This window comes from Nycticebus coucang, chromosome 10 (genome assembly GCF_027406575.1).
Source record: "Nycticebus coucang isolate mNycCou1 chromosome 10, mNycCou1.pri, whole genome shotgun sequence".
NCBI lineage: Eukaryota > Metazoa > Chordata > Mammalia > Primates > Lorisidae > Nycticebus > Nycticebus coucang.
This window is the reverse complement of record NC_069789.1, coordinates 114,486,873-114,503,483: the sequence shown is the minus strand read 5'-3', so window position 1 is coordinate 114,503,483 and position 16,611 is coordinate 114,486,873. Positions and strand designations below refer to the sequence as shown.

The window sequence follows — 16,611 nt, the reverse complement described above, 5'->3', positions numbered from 1 at the left end:
CCAGAAATGAGTCAGGGAACAAAGTCCTGAGCAAGATAGATGAGTGACAGTGTTCAGAGACCTAGAAAGGGAGCAGATAAAGAACAAGCAGAGGGAGGAGACAGAAAACAGAACAGATAGTGGGAGAAGTCAGAGAAGGCTTCTTGGAGGAGGAGGCATTTGAGCTTCCTATTAAAGGCTGAGGGCATTTGGGCATGGGGAAAGGGGGAGGTTAGAAGAGGATTATAGGCATAAGGCACAGTGTGTAGAAAGAGTGGAGACAGAAATGGGGTGAGATGTGTGAGGGGGATTAATTAAATAAAACAATTAATACAATGTGCCTGGAGAATGTTTGAAGAAGTGAGGTGAGAGAGGAAAGTAGGACTAGATCATGCAGGTCTTGAATGCCCCGCTGGGGGCTGAAAAGTTATCCAAAGGCACTAGGGAGCCATGGGAGGGCTGTGAGTAGGGGATAGACACGTCAGCTCCAGGTACAGAAACACCCTTCTGCAGCCTCGCCTATAGGGAAAGGAATGAGGACAAGAGACCGGAAGACGAAAGGAGAAGGAGCAGCTTGGGGCAAGGGTCCCCAAAGAGAAGACAACATCTGAATGGCTGCCAGGAGCACGGGAATGGAGGGAAGAGACAGCAGCAGAGAAACATGAGAGGCAGAAGGGATAGAGTTTGAGCCTGGTGGGCTGTGCGGGCTAGGTGTGCCCGTGCTCATGGCAAGCAGAGGTATCACCTATCTACAGATATGGGAGTGGCAACCGGAAATGGAGAAGGACAGCTTGATGGGTGAGAAAGAGATGTGAAGATGCAGGGAGTGAGGGCTGCAGAAGAACTAACTGAGGGAGACTATTTAAGTCTGGACTGTTTTAATTGCGAATGACAGATACTCAAATTGAATTGATCTAAGCATGCGAGGAAATGTATTAGGTGGATAAGGACGCCGGGCACAGCTGCATGTTACTGCCCAAGCAGGTTTGCTGCTCACTCCCAAGAGGGAGCCAACACACTGAGACAGCAGGTGTTACAGCAGAGAAAGAGTTTAGTATCACAGGGCACCTTCTCACTCTGACCTGTAAACAAACAAACAAACACGAAATAGTTAAACACACACACACACACACACACACACACACACACGAAGTGAGGAAATGAGAGGGATTTCTCCCTGAAAATTTACGGGCCAAGGTTTTTAAAGACAGTTTGTTAGACAAAGGACTAGGAAATTGGGTCTGCTGATGGGCTGGGGATGAATTCACAGGGTTAGGAAGTAGAAATTGTTTTCTTGTGCTGAGTTAGTTACCAGTCAGAGGGTTGCAAGATTAGTTGAGTCAGTTAGTTGGTGTGGGTCACTAGTTGGGTCAGTTGGTCCACTGGAATGCAAGATGTGGAAGATATCTCAAAGACCAGCCTTAGGTTTCACCAGGGTGATATTACCTTATGAGAGCAATGAAGAAAACTAAAAATCTTTATGACCATCAGCAATGTGACTCTTGAGTAGTAAGCAATTATAGAAAAACAACCTAGGAAACAATGAATGATTCTTTGTATATATATATTTAAACTATGCCTATACTTTTATAGAGTTAGGCCTCTACTACAGTTCCCACCTTATGGCGTTTTATTAATTTTATAAAGGGCAGGTTCAGATTCAGGTGTTCAAATCATCAGCAGGAATCTGTCTGTATCTTTGGGCTCTGCTTCCTTCATGGCATCTTTGCTCTCAGGCAAGTTCTCTCCCTGCATGGTGACATGGCGGCCCCTGGCATCTCCAACCTTGGCTCTGGACAGCCTAGCAACTTCAGTGGAAAAAGAGAGATCATCTTTTCTAACAAGGCCAGGAAAAGTCCAAGAGTTGACTCAAGATTGAGTCTTTTTTTTTTTTTCATACAAGAGTTTATAGATTTTTTACTTCCTGACTCTTATTTCTTCCCCACCCATCCCTTTTTAAAACTAAGCTTAGAACATAATCATTTCTCTCTTCTCCTTCTCTTCTTCAAGAAGCTTTTCAGAGCACCCACCCACTAGCCCAAAGGAAAACACGGATTCATTTCTGTACAAAGAGGTGCCTAGAGAAGGGGAGTTCTGCAGCCGGATCAGGGAAAGCTTATTACCAGGGATGTGTTCTGAGAATCATTCCCTCCAGGGGTCAGGCCTATATCAATCATATGGCTGTTGATATTAACCATCCCAAAGGGATGTTATATATTCTACTAGTCTTAGAATAATGAAAAATGGCTCTTATGCTTAGAATATGCACGTTTTGAAATAAGACATCAAGCATGACTGCAGGTCAAGTTTGTTAACCTAAGTTTTCTAATCTGTACACAGTCACACAAAATGAATAGCACAATGCCAGGCTCACAGCACAGAACTAGCTCTCTCCAGCTCAATGGTTGTAGCAGCAAAACCAGCAGAGATTTTTCAAAAGCCAGCCCTGACACTCCTTATTGTGTTTTGAGATCACTATTATTAATTTGGATTTCAGAAAACAAATCCTTGAAGGTTCTCTCAGCTCATGTTTCAGAGATGTCACTGGTTAAGAAGTAGAAGTGGGCCCTGGAAAGAAAACAGGCAGCTCTTCTTTAATCCAAACAATACCTCTGGTGTCAACTTCTCTTTTGTCTGCCTAGGGTTGGAATCCCAAAGAGGAAGAATCAGCTCTACTGAAATAAAGGTCCATAGCCTGGGGCTGTAGGTGGTGGGACAACTCTTCACTGTGCTTGCACCTATTCTGAGGCAGGATCCGGGACCTCTCGGGGGCGTAGCCCGCCAAACGTGGTCGATTTGTTGGTGAAGGGGTGCCACTGGCCCTGGATGCTAGGGTTGTCTGTGTGGAAGGGCTTGCGGATGCGGATCACCTCCAAGCCGGACTGGTTGGCCAGCTTCTGCACGAGCGTCACGATCTCCTCCACCGACTTGCAGTGGATGCTCTCCTCGCGCACAGCCCCGTTAAGGTATTCTGCCACTACTCGGGGCACGCAGCAGGGCCGCGTGTTCACATATATCACGACTCCAGGGTTCCGTCGGGCAAAGTCGGTCACCTCCTGTTCCACGAACTCCCTGGCACCGCGGGACGAGGCCCCGTCGCGGCTGAGGGTGAAGCAGAGACGCTGCAGTTGCTGCACGTAGCGACCCAGTCCGTTGTGGAGGACACTGGCCAAGAAGCGACTCGGAGTCCCGCGTCCAGTCATAACTACAGATCAGAAGCTGCGGACCCAAGACAAGATTGAGTCTTAAGCTCGGCCTGAACAAATCATTGAGGTAATCAAAGTGCTACTACCTAGAAAGCAGGGAACTGATGCTTAGCAAGCAGAAACAATAGTCAATGGGCAGCTCTTGCAGCTCAGTGGGTAGGGTGCCGGCCACATATACACCCAGGCTGGCGGGTTCAAACCCGCCAGGGCCAGCTAAACAACAATCACAACTGTAACAAAAAAAAAAATAGCTGGGCATTGTGGCGGGAGCCTGTAATCCCAGCTACTTGGGAGGCTGAGGCAAGAGAATCGCTTAAGCCCAAGAGTTCGAGGTTGCTGTGAGCTGTGATGCCATGGCACTCTACCAAGGGTGACATGGTGAGACTCTGTCTCAAAAAAAAAAAAGAAAGAAAGAAAGAAAAGGAAAAGAAATGATAGTCAAGGTAGAGACTGTCTGGATATGAACAGAAAAGGAGAGGAATACAAGTAATTGTGTCCAATTAATACTTGTAATCTCTGATACAAGTAACAGAGACAGAGACCGGGAGGACAGATGAAATAACTAAAGAAAAGTCCAGATTTCTCTCCCACAGTTTCTGCTATCTCTGCAGACACAGAGAAAAGGATGCCTAATGGGCATCTTTGTGGCTAGACCCCTCTGCTCTAGCACTTAAGCCCCAGGAGCTCACAGATCCAAAAGCCTAGGCCTCCAGTCCCTCCTTTCTCAGACCCAGGAGTCCAGGCCCCAGCCCCTCCCCCCTCTCTAGAGGTACCATGGCAACAGACCCCCAACCCACTGTCCCCTCCCCCCTAGAGAATCTAGTTTCTGTTTGAATCTCACCTGTGTCAGACCAGTTACTGGGTGAGGCAGGGATGAGCAGAGGGCAAGTGGGAATAGAAAGCCGATGACCAAGGGGAGGAGGCCCAGGAGGGTAGCAGAGGCAGCTATGAGAGGAGAGAGGTGGAACAAGGAGATTGGGTAGAGAAGGGGAGAGAGATGGAAAGTGAGAGGGATGGTTAGAGAGAGGCTGAAAACTATACAGAGAGGGAAGAACAGGGTGCTGGGGAGATGCTGGGGAAACCGATAGAAAAGACTGGAGAGAAGGAGGGAGGGAAGAGAGAAGTGGGGGGAAATAGGGCAGAGAAATCAAGCAAACAAGGGGAGGAGAGTTGGGGAGAGAGGGAGGAAGAGAGTTGGAGAGAGAGGTATGGGGAAAGGGACTTCAGGAGGCCAGGAGAGATAAGGGACAAAACAGAGAAATGGGAAGGAAGGAATTGGGGCATAGAGAATATTCTTGAAGTTAGGGGAACCCGTGTTTCCTTGTGGTCTCATCCTGCCAGTTCGGTATTTTTTCCTCGGGCCTTCAAAGAGAAGCAGAAGGAGGGGAGAAGGAGCTGGGGTGGGTGGTCCTGTCAGAGCCCTTCTTCCCACCGTCCTGAGACATCCCCCACCCACCTTCCCAGGATGCAGCCAGAGATGGAGCCCCTATGCTCCCCCACCGTGGGCAACTCCAGCGTACACAGGGAGGCAGGTACTGAGTGGTCTGAGGAGGGACGGGAGGATTCCTTTCATCTAGGCATTGTGTGGTAGCCCCGGCTCACCGTGCGCCCTTAAGTGAGTCACTGGCATTCTAAAGTGAGAGCCACTCCAGACTCCTAGTCACCAGATTCCGGACATTGGCCCTTTGGATTTCATACTACATTTCCCATGAACTTCTGCAGTTCCTTGGCCAATACTTTGGACCCAGAACTGTATTTCCCATGAACCTTTGGGGCTTTACCAACTTCTCTGCAGCCATTATTCCCCAGCACTAGACCCCTTCACTCTCCTTGTCTCCCACACTAAGCTCAGCCTCTTTCCCCTAAGTTGCTCTCCTCTTTCCAGTTTTTCATTTCCAAATGACCCTACTGCTAACCCAGTCACTGGGCCAAACCTCGGGTGCCACCCCTCTACTACAGTCTTCCTCACAGCCCATTACTCCCCATCTTCCTGCCCTTGACTCTCTCTGCCCTGTTTCTTCCTCTTGTCCCCACAGCCCTGGCTCAGATCTTGTCTCCTTCCATAAAGACCCTCTCCTCACCTCCTCCCTGGTTTCTAGTTTCTCCCCCTAGCCCATCCCAGCTCCTGGCTGTCCCTTGCTCATTGCTACCCCTGGCTTCCCATCATCCCCAGTGAAAGGGGTTACACAGTGTACCCAGAAATGAGACCAGGAGAGGTTCAGGCCAAGTTTAATGAAAGGGGACTAAGATTTGCCTGGGCAAAGGTGGCAGCTGCACCGAGAGTGGTTTGGGGCTTGTTTTTATACTGGGAGCTGGGGGAGGAAGATTCCACAGGTTGCTGGAAGGCTTTAGTGGGCTAGGATCTTTCTGGCAAACTCTTGGGGTGGGGCCAGGGAAGCCTGTTGTTCTGGGAGGGGAGGAGGGGGAAGTGTTTTGGCCCTTATCACCCAGGATAAAGTCCAGCCCCTCAGCCTGGGTTTTGAGGCCCTGTATGGTCTGAGGTCTGCTGACAGCCTCAGGCTTCTGTCAGCATTGCATCCTTGCACTCTGGGTTTAGCACAGTTCATTCATTCATTCACTCATTCACTCATCATTTATGGAGTAGTATCTGGGTAAGGATGAATGTGGCTGCAGGCAATAGAAAATTGAACTTAGTGTGAAGGGTAGGAATGTTATTATCTCACCCTCAAAGAAACCCAGAACTGCGTGTCGGGAGGTTGGATTTAGTTGAGTCAGCAGCCAACAGTGTAATTGAGGACCCAGTTTCTTTCAATCTCTCAGCTTTTGGGTGTGGGATATGTCACTGATGCACAACTTGCTTACCTCATGGTCACAAGATGGTTGCCACAGTTCCAGGCATCACCTTGAGAGCCCCCAAATGACCTCTCCTCACATATCATTGGCTAGCACTCAGTTACCTGCTCATTTTTACCACAATCCCTGGCAAGAATGGTATTATCATGATTATGGTTGCACTTCAGGTGGAAATGTTTAAAAGAAAAAAAAGAAATCAACCTACACCTAACTCTACCTCAGACTCAGTGTGTGTGTGTGTGTGTGTATATATTTTTTTTTTTTTGCAGTTTCTGGCTGGGGCTGGGTTTGAACCCACCACCTCCAGCATATGGGGCCGGCATCCTACTCCTTTGAGCCACAGGCGCCGCCCAGCATATTTTTAAAGAGACAGGATCTTGTTCTGTCACCTAGGTTGGAGTGCAGTGTCACAGTCATAGCTTACTGCAGCCTCAAATTCCTGGGCTCAAATGATCCTCCTGCGTCAGTCTCTTGAATAGCTAGAATTGCAGGTGCACACCATCACACCTGGCTAGTTTAAAAAAAAAATTATTTTAGAAATGGGTTCTTGTTAATTTGCCCAAGTTGGTCTCAAATTCCTGGATTCAAAATGATCCTTTCATGTTGGCTTCCCAAAGTTCTGGGATCATAGTTATGAGCCACCATGCCCCGCCTGCATTTTCTGAATGCTGGCCAGGTGGTTCTGCTGAATAGCAAGAGTTGGGAGACATTGGTTTAAACTGGATGACATCCCTGAGGAAACCAGGGATAAAGGAACCTTCCCTGAATCTCATATGTGAAGAATGGACCCTCTTAAAATAGGGGAAGAAGGTTGGGACTGGCTGTTGGGGTCTCCTGTCTGGATGTGTGATATAAGTACCTGCTCTGTGCCAGGTGCTATGCTAGGCATAGCAAATGTCCTGGTGGTGGCAAAATGGACATTGTTTCTCTGCCCTCAGGACTCTCTTTTAGTGCTTTTAGAGACATGTTTCCTTGGGAGACCCTGCCCCACACCATCTCTTACCTAGGCTGATAAATATAATTTATGTATATGAGGTCAAACAACTAAGTTTGTGAACTTGCTTGAGAAAAAGTGCTACATATCTCATTGCTGGATATCACTATGGTCACTTTCAAAGTACTCCCCTTGGCCATCTGGTGACATTCAGCAATGCGGTATGTAGTACTTATTCTAGTATGAGTTCTCAAACTAATTGTCAGACCTCGTACAATGACATCTCTAATGGCCATTCCAGAAAAAAGAGTTCCAAAATTGCTTTGAAAGGACAAACTAGGCACTGGCATCAGTGCGTAGCTTCCCAAGGGGAGTACTTCCAAGGTGAGTGTATTATTGTTGAATACAATGAGGTAGCTCTTTTTCTAGGATGAGTTCGCAAACTTAATTGCCCAACCTCTTAGCTCTAGAAAAGTTGAGCAGAAATGAGTTTCTCAGTTTGGCGGGTTTTGTAAATTAACATTCATTCATTTCAATTTTGCTGTTTTCTTTGTAGCATTTTGGAACCAATGACATTTGTATTATTAGTTTGCAAACTTCATCACAGATCATTAGAAAGCCCTGTGGCATACCAAGCATTTTGCCCAGTGCCTAATGGAAGAAATGGCCCAGCCTGTTCTCAGGCAGGAAAAACAGACATGAAACACACCACCTCACAAATAATTAATCACCTACAATTGCAATAAGTGCTCCTTAAGGTCTTGGGGCTGGAAAGAATTTTAAGAAGTTCCTGTAGATGACCTGCTTAAAGACCTTGGCCCATGCTGGCCCCTCCTCATGAAACATCCTTCTTCCTGTCACCTCTTTATTTGGAAAACTCTTTCTTATCCTGTGAGAACAACACCTCCAGGGAGTCTTTCCTGATTGCCTACAGACTGAGCTTCCCCTCCATCTTGTGACAGCTCTACTGAAGTACATACTGCCCTTGATGATGACTGCCTTCCCCACTAGACTGGGAGTCTTGGAGGGGAGAGGAAGGTTTGATTCATCTTTTGGTCTCCAGCATTCTTCAGGGCACACAGGAAGCCTCTGAGATGCCTGTTAAAAGTTTGAAATTGTGTTTACCAGTTGTTCAATAAGAACTCATTTTAAAATGTATGCTTTTATTAATTCACTTACACATATACATTTAAACAAGTGTATTAAAATTACTGCTATAACCTAGAAATATTTATTTCTGGTGTCAGCTCTGAGTCAGGAGGGGATTTTGGCCGTTTAGGGAGTTGGGACAATGTCTGTTGTTTTGTTATGTTTGTTATGTTAATGTATGATTCGGCAGTGGTCTGTTTTTTTGTTTTTTATAAGTCCATCGTGATCACCGAATGGCCTTACCTGATGTTGGTTTTATGGGAAATTGTTTCTATTTAGCAGGAGAGCACCGAGCCCTGGCTGCCAGGGGACGCTTTCCTCTCTTTCTGCTGCTGTAACAAAGAGACTCCAAAACACAATAATGTAAAGAAGACAGAAGTTTATTTGTCTTTTGTGTAATGAATGGGATGGAAGTGTGTGGGTTGATGGGACGCTTTGGCTCCACGAGAGATTTAGGGACACGGGTTGCACTCACATTGTTGCTTACCATACTGCAGTACACTTAAAGCTACATCCACATTCCATTCCAAAGTTAAGGGTAAAATGCCCAAGACAAGCAATTTTCTTTTAAGCAAATGACTCTAAAGTCGCACCTCTCAGTCCTGCTAACACTGTATTGGTGACAGTTTTGTCACATGATCACACCTAGCTGCAAGGGAGGCTGGGAACTGTTGTCTGTAGCTGTGTGATGAGGAGTAGGAAAAAACTTTCAGGATTGTAAAGCAACCAGCAGTTGGCCATAAAAGAAATATCAATTAGATGGCAATGTCAAGAAGGGACTAGATTTGAGAACTGCTATCCAATCAGGAGGCTGTTTCTGAGATTGTTGGAAAAACTGTAAATTGGATTTAAATGTTGTCACTAGGCTGAAGTGACACTGCTATAGTGAAGAAGCAAGGTGACTACAAGATGAAACAAACAGGAGCAAGTCCCTTCTGATTCCTCTCACCTAGTGGGCTCCCTCTGGGTCCTGCTTTGGGCAGGGCCTAATGGGAACCCAGATGTCAAAGCAGAAATATGTTTAGAGACCCAGTCCAGGCACCACAGAGCCAGGATAGATGGGTGGAGTTTGGAGCTGAGGAATAATATCTCAATAACTGGCATATGGTCTATTCTGGTGGTGGCATAGACAGCACTTGGTGATGCCCATTTAAGCAGAATTATGACTGAGGAGGACTTGGGGCAGCTGACACTGGGTTCTCTGCCCCCAGGAGCCCTCCTTGCAGACCTGGAGACCCCAGAGGAGATGCAGGCCCGGAGCCTGGGAAGGACTGTCAAATCCTCGTGAGTGGCCCCAGGCCCCATGACTTCTGACCTCAGCTCCCACAAATGTGATGGCAGTGACCCCTGAACTCACCCAGGTCCCTGCCTGCTCACTCTCTCCCCAGGAAGCAGTACCTGCGGCAGGTCATTGCAGAGTATGAGGCGCTGGACCGAGACCTCCCATGCATCCGGAAGTTCCCCACACCACCCACTGCCCAGCCCCTCTGCCTCTGCATGGAAACCTCGGTGAGTACCCTTTGCCCCAGTTGCCCTAGGCCCTTGGTTTCTGCACAGTTTGGGTGAGGTGGTGGAAAGGCCACAGACTCAGAGCAAGGTGGCTGGGGTTTAAATCTAGGCCCTGTGGCTTACCAGCTGTGGGCTTGACACCAGGACAGTTTGCTGAAAACTGATCATGAGTTTGTCAAAGGATCAGTTGTTAAATTTATCACTGTTCATTTCAGAGAGAAGACTCGGGGGCAGAAACAGGGTCAGGGATGAGGGGAGACTGAGGACAAAAGGAGTCCTAATAATCTATCAACTATGAAATCCTATACAGTTTACAAATTAAAGAAAAAGGTCATAAGAAAATGCCCACATTTTTGATATGTTCAGCAAATTGGTCATTCAGTTTATGAATACCTCAACAATCCCTGCCCTCGGCTGGGTACGTGGCTCATGCCTGTAATCCTACTACTCTGGGAGGCCAAGGTGGGTAGATTTCCTGAGCTCACAGGTTTGAGACCAGCCTGAGCCAAATTGAGACCCCATCTCTAAAAATAGCTGGGCGTTGTGGAGGGCGCCTGTAATCCCAGCTACCTGGGAGGCTGAGGCAAGAGAATTACTTAAGCCTAAGAGTCTGAGGTTGCTGTGAGCTGTGAGCCACAGCACTTTACCAAGGGTGACAAAGTGAGACTCTGTCTCAAAAAACAAAACAAAGCAAAAACCCATGCCCTCAGTTCAAAGAGATACTTCAGCATCCCAAGTGCCTGACAATTAAATGAGAAGGGCTGGGCGGCGCCTGTGGCTCAGTCAGTAAGGCGCCGGCCCCATATACCGAGGGTGGCGGGTTCAAACCCGGCCCGGCCGAACTGCAACCAAAAAATAGCCAGGCGTTGTGGCGGGCGCCTGTAGTCCCAGCTACTCGGGAGGCTGGGGCAAGAGAATCACTTAAGCCCCAGGAGTTGGAGGTTGCTGTGAGCTGTGTGAGGCCACGGCACTCTACCAAGGGCGATAAAGTGAGACTCTGTCTCTACAAAAAAAAAAAAAAAAAAATTCCTAAATGAGAAGGGCTGATGTTAATGGATGCACCTCTTCCAGCAGCCCTCTCAGCTTACCTGTGTGACCTCCACATGAGTGTGTGTGTGTGGGGGGATCACTGTCCTCATTCTTCAGGATCAATCCCTACGCAAAACCCTTCTTTGTAGCTTTGAGAAAACGACTCTCCAGCCTTCCCCCTTACTCCACCAGAGGTGAGCCTTTCTGGAGGTGACCAATGTCATTTCATTTTAGTTCCTCAGCAATTTTATATGCTATGACAACTGTGTATCACCTTCCACATGGTAACCTTGTGCTGAAACTGTGGTTAGCAATCACTACATATTTCTGAATGGTAAATAGATTGACAAGAAATCACCCCCCATGATCTTTATCTTTTGGCATATGAACATTCTTTAAAACGCTTATATCAATATAAAAGGGAAAGTGTACAACTTAAATCCTGGCAGAAAGCTTCAAGAGCTTTTAGCACCACGTACTACAAGTGGCTGGGAAAGTTTTTGGTAGGTTGGTAAAGTTGGCCAAATTGGTGAATCATTCAGCCAACTGTTCATTGACTTTCGGCAAACTAGCTTGGTGAAAGTCAATTTTTGGCCAGGGGTGGTGGCTCACGCCTGTAATCCTAGCACTCTGGGAGGCCGAGGCCGGTGGATGGCTTGAGCTTGGGAGTTGGAGACCAGCCTAAGCAAGAGGGAGACACCATCTCTAAAAAATAGCCGGGCATTGGTGGCAGGCGCCTGTTGTCCCAGCTACTTGGGAGGCTGAGGCAAGAGTATCCCTTAAGCCCAAGAGTTTGAGGTTGCTGTGAGTTATGATGCCACAGCGCTCTACCAGGGGGCAAAAAAGTGACACTCTATCTCAAAAAAAAAAAAAAAAAAGCTGATTTTTTGGGAGAATGACCTGGAATGACGTAGATTCTTTTCCACCTGAGAGATACCTGTCGTCCCTCTTTAACGAGAGCAAAGGAACCCTGGGATCAGGTGGGATCCCTACCCTGCAAATGCCACCTGTGAATCTGGAAAGTTCTGTAGGTGGGGTCTAGGGTCTAGACTTCTGAAGCCAGAAGGAACCAGGGCCTCATGGGCTTAAGTTCTCTCTTCAACACCTCTAGCCCGAGGAGGATTTTACCCACTTGGAGGTGCTGAAGGCGCTGGAGGTTGAGTTACCCGGGGCCATGGAGAGCGGGTTTGTGAGCAGCATCCGCTTTGAGAACATGAACGTCATCTGTGGGACTGCAGGTCGCCGGGACAGGTGAGCCTGCGGCGGGGGCGGGGCCTGGAGTGACTGGGACCGGCCGGGCTGAGGGGGAGCGCGGCGAGGGGCGGGGCCAGGGCGACTGGGAGGGGCTAAGCGGTGGTGAGCGCGGCGAGGGGAGGGGCCTGGGATGATCAGGTAAGAAAAAGTTGGCTGTAAGGACGCTGAAGGGTGATGCGGTGGTGAATCTGCGGGGCCAAGAGTGATCCCAGTGAGGGGCAGGGGTGGATAAGATCAGAGAGAGGGCAGCATCTAGATTGAATGGGTACCCGGACTTTGAGCGACCCAGGTAGTGACGGGGATAGACAAGTCCGACGTGAGGAGTTTGAACCTGGAAAGGCAACTCTGAGAGGGCAGAGTGGACTGAGCACATAGTAAGCGCAAGGGTAACCAGATGCGATAGGTCGCGAGAAGCCTAGGTAGGAGAGTGGCCTGAAGTGGCCAGGTGAGTGTGGGCCCAAGAGCGGTGGTTTGAGATGAAGCCTCGACGGATGGTGATTAGGAGGGAGAACCAGATTGAGAAGACGGAGCCTAGAATGACTCAGGTGAGGGCACAGGGTTCGGGTTGACCTCGGTGAGAGGGTCGGGCTGGAGTTTAGGGGCTGTTGAACTGGAGGTAAAGAACAAGGCCCAGGTAGGGACTCTTTGACAATCAAAGGCTGGCTAAGACCATCAAGGAGTTCCCCTTTCGTCTCCGCCCCGCACATTTGCAGGTGGCTCATCATGGTAGCGGATTTCCAGACTCGCTCCCGTCTGCTGCGCTCGGGTCTCAGTCCCCGAGGGCTTCCGCACCAGCTGGTGCGCCACGACGAATTGCTGCTGGGCGATTACCGCCTTCATCTGCGCCGCTCCCTGGTCCGGCGGCGCATGCTCGAGGCCCTGGGGGCGGAGCCAACCCAAGAGGCCTAACCCATGGGGGCGGGCCCCGGCTGCGCTTGCGCACTGCTCAGCAGGTTCGGGCATCTACCCAGAGCCCGGAAGAGAAGTGGGCGTTGCCTCCCCAGGAAGGAGGCGGGGCCGGCTCGAGGGGGTGGATACTGTGAGTTTAATTATAAAGAATGACCTGGTACAAAAGCCATTTCTCTCTGCAAAATCTTGGTGGGGAGTCAGGGGGAGGGAGGTGCTGGGGGGTAGGAATGAACCCCCATATTGTAATCCCGCCTCCCTAATCTTCCTTCAGTCCCTGCAAGTGGACGCCTGTGTCCCAGTTCCTTGAAGAATGAACTGAGGCCCACGAAAGGGAAGACTTGGGCACCGAGGCTTTCAACGCTTTGCGGAGCCCTGTATCAAGGAGAACCAGACATCCTCATCCGCCCCCCTCCTCTTCCTCCTCCCACCCCCCTTGGAAGACAATTCTCGAGCTTTTATTTCAGGTTTTTTTTCTGGGTTTTGTTGTGTGTTCTAGGGGTTTTGGTGTTTTGTTTTTGTATTTTCTTCTTTTGTTATTGTTTCTTTTTGCTTTGTCTCTCCTCTCCAACCCACGCCGCCCCCCCCAATCTGATCCCTTCCCACTCCCCACCCCAACCTCTCCTCCCTCCTCCCCACCCCCTACACCCTTCCCAACCCCGCAGCACCCATCCAGAATGAACAAGCCCTTGATAGACAGGCACCGCGCAGGCCCCCTGCGGACTGGGGGCATCCGACAAGGGGGAGGGGGCGGGTAGGGGTCCAACACGACCTCTGCCCCTTTTCTCACTATCCCTCCCCCCTCCCACAACCCTCCCACGAGGTTCCCCGCAGATCCCTGACATGGTGAGGGGAGGGGCCTCACCCCCTCCCCTCATGGACGGAGCGCCCCCCCCAGGGGGTAGGGGCAGCAGAGAGGGAATGGGCTTGGGGGAAGGAAGGGGAGCTCCCTTCTTTGGCAGCTGAACATGGGGGGACCTGAGGGCAATGCCCTTCCCCCTTTACCCACAGCAGGGGAGGGGGCTTGTTAGAGGGAGGGGTGGTTTAAAATTCCCAAGCCCCAGGAATAAGGGGAGAAGAGAAGCGTGCGGGAAGGAACAGCCATGCCAGAGGGAGGAGTTTCTTAGACAGAAGGAAAGGTTAGAAGAGGGGGGTCTTCGTGCAAAGGAGATGGACAGATGGCCCAGGAAGGACAAGGAAGAAAGAGAGGAGGGAGGATGTGAGGGAGAATGAGGGCTAGAGGCAGGGAGAGAAGGCAGTGTGGAGCATGGTGAGCAGGAATTGAGTGTGCATAGGGTCTTCTCACCAGGAAGAGAAAAGGGCATAAGGAGGTAAAAGAGTAAGTAAAGAGTGAGAATGGCTGCAAGAGTTGCTCCTTGGCAGGAACAAAAGATAAGTGTGTCAGAAAAAGAAACCAGTTACAGCCGAAGAGCATGTGGAAGGAGATCAGTGTGCAAAAGCAAAGAGGTGGTAAGTTCTCATCCAGCTAGAAAAGACAAGAAGGCATGTGCAGCGAAGTCACGGTGTGCAAGGACATTATTGGGGAGGAAAAAGGCTTCCAGGGAGCACTGACAATGCTGGGGAAGGTGTGTGTACAAAAGTAAGTGTGCAAGAGAGGGCTCATGAAATCAAGACTAGAGATAGGCAAAGATCTGAAAGAGAAGGGTGCAGGGGAGTGGGAGGCTGGCAAAGGGAGGAATGAGTATTTGTGAGAAAAACACAGTTCCTGGAAGGCAAATGTGCAAAAGTGTGACAAAAAGTGACAGTGCAAGAGAGGAAGCTGGGGGTAGGAATGTCATTGTAAGAGGGAGAGGTGGACAGAGTAAGAATTTAGGGCTCAAGAATAAGAAGGAAAAGTGCTTCAACTTAAGAACTTGGAGGTAAGAGTGTGCCAGGAGGAGTGCACAAAATAGTGTGCAAGGGTTGAACAAAGAGAAGGGTACTCCAGAGAATAAATACATATGCAGGGTTGGTGAATGGCAGAGGGAAAAGGTGTCCCAAGTGTGTCTGCAGCAAGGGTTCAGAGTGAGCGGAGGGGGAGGAGTCTGGAGATTTTATGGCATGAAGTGTGTAAGGGATGGTCACAGGAGAAACATGTAAGCAAGAGAGCAGGAGACAAAAGAAATGCAGCGTGTGCAACGAGAACAGAGTTTGTTTGAGGGCTGGGAGGGACTCACAAGCTGGAAGCAAAGGCAGAATGTGCAAGACAGAGGGCAAATCTGTGCAAAATTGCAGCCTGGGGAGAGGAAGGGCGAAGAGAGAGGCGAGCAGGCGTGCAACAGAGCAAGCGTGCAAGAGGCTGAGGGGCAGCTGTGTGTGCTGGGAGAAGGGAAGTGGGGAGAGCTGAGGGGCCTGGAGAAGGGGGGAAGGGTTGTTAGAGGGGCAGCAGGTGGTGGAATCTGAGGGCACCCCCTTCCCCTGTGGCCTGGGGGATGGACCCCATCCAATTAGGCTCAGGGCTGACCCTCTATGGCTCTGTCTGTCCCCTCCCCCCAGAATGGGCCCTTCCCTCCTCTCAACCCCCCTCTGTAATTTCTTCTATTCACCCCTTTGCTCCCCTTTTCATACACACAGTCTCTTGTCAGCTGCCCCCTCCTGTGAGGTGCAAATGTCCAGCCTGGATCAGGTCACCTGGTGACCTCCAGCCTTGGGAGATAAGGACAGGGCACAGTTAGAGCAGAGTCCCTGGCCCAGGGAGGGAATGACAGTCAGGGGTCAGAGGTCAGGAGGCCAGCAGGCTCAAGGGTTCTATGGACGGGCTGGTCCGTCCAGGCCAGCCATCACCTCTCCAGGAAAAATTTGAGAGCTCGGTCAATGTTCATGCGGTGGCCCACCCTGGTCACACCCAGATCCACATAGTCCTCCTTGGTCAAGGCGGGCAGGTGGGAGCCATCAATCTCGTGGTCCAGGAACTGGGCTCGGTGCTCAGCCAAACCCAGCCACTCAAGCCAATCAGCCACATCAAACTTGGTCCAGAACCCCAGAGGTTTCGCGCCAAAAGGCTTGTCCGGGGGCAGCGAAAGCAGGCGGGTTGGTGAGAGGGAGCGAGAGGCCCCTGACAAGGCTCCTCCAAGTCCCCCAGATATCCCTGGGTGTGGTGGCACAAAGACAGGGGCGAATGGGTCTGCCGAGCCTCCTGCTCCTCCAGTGGGGGAGCTGCGGATGTCAAAGAGGCCTGGATAGAGGGGTCCAGAAGGCAGGATGGGCAGGGATGAGGGCCTGGGTGCAGGGCTGACCTTGTGCTCCGAGGTTGGCAGCAGCGAGGGGCTGGGGGCCCGGCGGAGCAGAGGGGGCCGCATCTCGAACTCTACACCCTGGAGATGGCGGGCAGACGTGGAGGAAGAGGAGGCTGAGGGTGAGGTGGCCCCTGGGGCCGCAGCGGCTGAAGGGGTGACCCCAGTTCCAGTGGGGAGCGGTGGCAGAGGTGGTTTGGACCAGTTCTGAAACAGGCTGCTGACAGGTTTGGAGAGGAGTGAGGACTGGGAGTCTTCAGAGAGTCTGGAATGTGACAAAGGGGCAGGGGTGGAGGAGAGGAGTTTAGGGGGTGAGGGCAGGGATGAGAAAGGGGCAAAGGTCAAGATATAGGGAAAGAGGAAGAGAGACATAGGGTGGGGGTAGAGATGGAGAAGAATGGAAGGAGCAAGGGGGTAAGAAGGATGTCAGGACAGAAATGAAGGGAGAAAAAGATGAGAGGATAGGGAGAGGGTGACAATCAAGAGAAATGAAAGAAAAAGAGACATTAAGTGATAATAGTAATTGCCACCACTTATTGATGCTCATGTGTGCCAGGCATTGTTATAAGTGCTTTGCATATTGCATCTCAGTTTAATC

The 16,611-nt window shown here is 50.1% G+C and overlaps 3 protein-coding genes across 8 annotated transcripts in view; 1 reads left to right on the top strand and 2 right to left on the bottom strand.

Moving 5' to 3' along the window:
- Positions 1-1,884: 1,884 nt before the first annotated feature.
- LOC128596242 (39S ribosomal protein L43, mitochondrial-like) lies at positions 1,885-3,210 on the bottom strand. Its single transcript, XM_053605861.1, has one exon. It carries the CDS (start codon positions 3,180-3,182, stop codon positions 2,718-2,720), a length of 465 nt encoding a protein of 154 aa, XP_053461836.1. The 5' UTR covers positions 3,183-3,210; the 3' UTR covers positions 1,885-2,717.
- A 1,440-nt stretch (positions 3,211-4,650) lies between these two features.
- Positions 4,651-12,952, top strand: C10H19orf81 (chromosome 10 C19orf81 homolog). Its single transcript, XM_053606822.1, has 5 exons — positions 4,651-4,717; positions 9,294-9,366; positions 9,471-9,591; positions 11,732-11,871; positions 12,588-12,952. Exons 1-5 carry the CDS (start codon positions 4,651-4,653, stop codon positions 12,781-12,783), a joined length of 597 nt encoding a protein of 198 aa, XP_053462797.1. The 3' UTR covers positions 12,784-12,952.
- Positions 10,639-16,611, bottom strand: part of SHANK1 (SH3 and multiple ankyrin repeat domains 1) — a 54,275-nt gene continuing 48,302 nt past the window's right edge. For 5 of the 6 annotated variants that reach the window (XM_053606814.1, XM_053606816.1, XM_053606818.1 and 2 more), the window contains one exon: positions 13,359-16,278. In XM_053606814.1, coding sequence (XP_053462789.1) covers positions 15,561-16,278 — 718 coding nt within the window. In that variant the 3' untranslated portion in view covers positions 13,359-15,560. Of the gene's footprint in view, positions 16,279-16,611 lie in introns of all 6 variants that reach the window. The other variant, XM_053606817.1, reaches the window with a different exon arrangement.